At 43.6% G+C, this 4,476-nt stretch overlaps 1 protein-coding gene across 1 annotated transcript; it reads right to left on the bottom strand.

The window, feature by feature from the left end:
• Positions 1–953: 953 nt before the first annotated feature.
• Positions 954–3,576, bottom strand: LOC310723008 (nucleus accumbens-associated protein 1-like). The gene is made up of 3 exons (XM_083570832.1): positions 3,420–3,576; positions 3,212–3,309; positions 954–1,919 (listed from the first exon to the last, which is right to left on the bottom strand). Exons 1-3 carry the CDS (start codon positions 3,491–3,493, stop codon positions 1,612–1,614), a joined length of 480 nt encoding a protein of 159 aa, XP_083426958.1. The 5' UTR covers positions 3,494–3,576; the 3' UTR covers positions 954–1,611.
• Positions 3,577–4,476: the final 900 nt, after the last annotated feature.

The raw sequence follows: 4,476 nt of genomic DNA, 5'->3' as shown, positions 1-4,476 counted from the left end.
CACACACACACACACACACACACACACACAGAGTGAACAGGAGAAACAAACACACCTCAAATCTCAATCAGGCATCACCCACATGCAAGCACACACAGCCAACAATGTGCAAGGAATGTGTGCGCGCACACACACACACACACACACACACACACACACACACACACACACACACACACACACACACACACACACACACAGCTGCCCAAACAGGGACATACAAAGCAGCTCAATCACACACGTAAAAACCTTGTCTTTAAGACAGTAGGGTGATCGTAACAATAGGAAGCACGGCTTTTCCCTCCCCCCCAGGCCAAATGTGTGTGTGTGTGTGTGTGTGTGTGTGTGTTTACAAGGAATAGTGGCCACACCAAGGCCAAACAGGGACATCTCTCTCTTTTTCTCTGTTTCTTTCTTTTTCTCTCATTCTCTCTCTCTCTCTCTCTCTCTCTCACACACACACACACACACACACACACACACACACACACACACACACACACACACCCCCTGCCATGGAGTTTGAGATGAAGTTAGTCAGACAAAAATGTATTTATGAGTGAGATGATCAAGATGTAACTGTGATCAAGATGTAACCCCCCCCCCACACACACACACACACACACACACACACACACACACACACACACACACACACACGTCCACTTTAATAGACTATTATTAATGGGGCATCCTGAACTCGAACGAGGAGTCAGTAGGTGAATTTTGAGCTCACACTCACACACACTCACACACACACTCACACACACACTCACACACACACTCACACACACACTCACACACACACTCACACACACACTCACACACACACTCACACACACACTCACACACACACTCACACACACACTCACACACACACTCACACACACACTCACAAAAATCTACAAATATCTTTTACAAAATGATAAATATTCTTAAATCATCTTTCTTTCTCTAACGTTTGTAACCATATAACAGTTCAGGAGCACACACACAAATAAAACAGAGAGAGAGAGAGAGAGAGAGAGAGAGAGAGAGAGAGAGAGATAGGAGGACAAAATTCTCTCTTTTTCTTCTGTTTTCAATTTCAGAATTTTAGAGGAAAAGTGTAGGAGGAAAATAAATTCTTTCCAAATTAGATACAGAAGAAACACCTACATCTCTGTGTGTCTAATGTGTCTGACTCTCTCTCACTCTACAGTGACGACGACTCTCTCGGCCTAAATACAATCGGTGAGTCTGTACACCAGCATGTGGTGCTGCATACGTTTACATTCAACTAATCGACTACAGTGTTGATAAGGGGGAGAGTGTGTGTGTGTGTGTGTGTGTGTGTGTGTGTGTGTGTGTGTGTGCTAGATATAGAGGTGAACTACAAAAACAGAACAGTGTCACATGATATACAGTTTTATAAAGCATGAAGAAGCGAAGGGGCTTCTGTGCAAAAAAATCTGTTATTTGGGGGAGAAAAAAAATTATAGAGGAAGAAAGAATAAAAAGAAAAAAGCGTCTTTCTCTGTTAAACCGCACCTACAGAGTTACGCAGAGAAGATGCAGGGCGGAGACGGCGAGATGGAGACATGGGTCACGGCCGTCTTCATTCAGACACACTCATTGGAACAGAGCACTGGTGTCTCCAGCCACGCCCTGCAGTGATTCACCAGAGGAAGGAGCAGTCTCCAAAGAGGCTCCCCCCTCAAGGTCGGCTGCCTCAAAGGTGGGGTCGGCTCCTAGAGCCTCGGCCTCCATCTTGACGGCATCAGGGAGAAAACCTGCGTACGCGTCACTCTCGGCCATCAGCAGCTTCAGTTTAGGGATCCAGCTCTTCCTCACCACGCGCCGAGCGTTAGTGCACATGTCCGCTGCGATGGCGTTCATCTCGCTCTCCTTAAAACTGGTCGCAAAGTTCTGGCAGTAATCTGTGACACGCACACAAAATCAGGATAGTCATGTGACCAGGATAGTCATGTGACCAGGATAGTCATGTGACCAGGATAGTCATGTGACTAGTGTTTCTTGAGGAATCATACAGTTTGATGATCTTGTTCAGATGTGATTCATAATTTCAGTGATTATTGACTTCATCACTGCATTTAATCAACCTTCACCTTCATCACAGTCTTAGTCAGTGTTTATAGAGTTACAATTTACAAAACCAATTCCCAAAAATGCTGTTTAAAATATAAACCAAGTCAGAATGTAATGATTTACTAATCTCATAAACCCATAATTTATTCACATGATAAGCAGTAAGAATATCAACTACCAACTAACCATATCACTGCGTTTAAACCTGTCAGGACTCTAATGGAATCACTGCATGAGCTCATTAACACCTCCAGAAATCAGTGTCCGTGAACACAGTTTGCATATCATCCACAAATGCAGGTTAAAGCTCTATTACGTAAAGAAGAAGACATGCATGAACATGATCCAGAAACACCACCATCCTCTCTGGGCCAAAACTCATTAGAATGTACTGAGGCAAAGTGGAAACCTCTTCTGTGTATAGACGAATCAAAGTTTTATTTCTTTTTAGAAACCATGGACACCACGTCCTCTGTACTAAAGAGGAGAGGGACCATCTGGCTTGTTCTCAGCACTCAGTTCAAAAGTTGCCTCTCTGATGGTACGGGGACCATAGCTGTCTATAAAATGGGCAGCTTGCACATCCGGAAAGGTTCCATCAATGCTGAATGCTATATATATATGTTTTAAAGAAACAAATGCTTTTCTTGTATTTCTCAGGGAAAGCCTTTCTGAGCAAGACAATGCTAACTACATCTATTACAATAGCATGAAGAATCCGGGTGCTGAACTGACCTGTCTGCTGTCACAGAGGGAAACGCAGCCCTGTCCCAACGTTTATGAGACATTTTGCAGGCATCACATTCAAAATAACCTTTAAAGTAACTGTGTTATGTCTTCTATTGTGAATAAAATATGGGTTTATGAGAGCTGCAAATCATTTCCCTCATATCAATCCTCATGCTATCTCAGGGAGTTTTACCTTCACCAAAGTCGCCAATGGCTGGTTCATAAACTTATAACTGAAGTTTTTATTTACATTGTACATCTTTGTTTGTACTGTTGTTTATGTGTGTGTGTAATAATGTATAGCTACATGACACAGACATGATTGTGGAACACTCCTGAAACATCTACGGGTTGTGTGTAGAACCCGTGATTAGGTTCCGCTGTGCTCACTCACATTTAACAGCGTGGAGAACGCGGCTGTCCAGAGGTTTACGACTTGGATCATTAGTGGAGGAGCGAATCCCTGTCCCACAGCTGTTCGCCAAAGTGCTCCTGAACACATACACACAAACATCAGATTATGCACACACACACACACACACACACACAAACACACACAAACACACACAAACACACACACAAACACACACAAACACACACACCTGTCAAAGAATGCGGCCAGCAGTCTCCTCAGCAGGACTTTATGTCTGGTTCCTGCACTGACATGACAGTTCATCAGCTGAGCTCTGGAGATGAACACACCAGTTCCTACACACGCACACACACACACACACACGCACGCACGCACGCACGCACGCACGCACGCACGCACGCACACACGCACACAGTTAAAACCAGACATGTGATACAGATCAACAACATTAATACTGAAGCGCTATACAAGAAAAAGGCTGCTGTGACATGCTGTTATTAATAGCATCATACAACAACACTACAGAGTAGTTAAGGTAGGGTGTAGTTAAAGTATGGATAGGGTGTAGAGAAGGTGTAGTTAAGATGTAGATAGGGTGTAGAGTGTAGTTAAGGTGTAGACCGGGTGTGGTTGGGGTATAAATTCTAGTTAAGGTGTAGAGTGTAGTGAAGGTGTAGAGTGTAGTTAAGGTGTAGTGTAGTGAAGGTGTAGTGTAGTGAAGGTGTAAAATGTAGTGAAGGTGTAGAGTGTGGTGAAGGTGTAGAGTGTAGTGAAGGTGTAGAGTGAAGTGTGTAGTTAAGGTAAGGTGTAGAGTGTAGTGAAGGTGTAGAGTGTAGTGAAGGTAAGGTGTAGAGTGTAGTGAAGGTGTAGAGTGTAGTGAAGGTGTGGAGTCGTTAAGGTGTAGAGTAGTTAAGGTGTAGAGTAGTTAAGGTGTAGTGTAGTGTAGTGAAGGTGTAGAGTGTAGTGAAGTAAGGTGTAGTGAAGTAAGGTGTAGTGTAGTGAAGGTGTAGTGTAGTGAAGGTGTAGAGTGTAGTGAAGGTGTAGAGTGTAGTGAAGGTGTAGAGTGTAGTGAAGGTGTAGAGTAGTTAAGGTGTAGTGTAGTGTAGTGTAGTGAAGGTGTAGTGTAGTGAAGGTGTAGAGTGTAGTGAAGTAAGGTGTAGTGTAGTGAAGGTGTAGAGTAGTGAAGGTGTAGAGTGTAGTGAAGGTGTAGAGTGTAGTGTGTAGTTAAGGTAAGGTGTAGAGTGTAGTGTGTAGTTAAGGTAAGGTGTAGAGTGTAGTGAAGGTAA

This window comes from Silurus aristotelis (genome assembly GCF_946808225.1).
Source record: "Silurus aristotelis genome assembly, contig: scaffold_210, whole genome shotgun sequence".
Lineage (NCBI taxonomy): Eukaryota > Metazoa > Chordata > Actinopteri > Siluriformes > Siluridae > Silurus > Silurus aristotelis.
The sequence above is the reverse complement of the archived record's forward strand: the minus strand, read 5'-3'. Positions and strand labels throughout refer to the sequence as shown.

Excerpts from the sequence above, each read along its gene's own strand:
- LOC310723008 (XM_083570832.1), bottom strand. The coding sequence starts at position 3,493 with ATGAACTGTCATGTCAGTGCAGGAACCAGACATAAAGTCCTGCTGAGG. Across the intron at positions 3,310-3,419 it reads CTGGCCGCATTCTTTGACAG|GAGCACTTTGGCGAACAGCT; the intron begins GTGTGTGTGTTT and ends GTATGTGTTCAG. Across the intron at positions 1,920-3,211 it reads CGTTCTCCACGCTGTTAAAT|ATTACTGCCAGAACTTTGCG; the intron begins GTGAGTGAGCAC and ends TGCGTGTCACAG.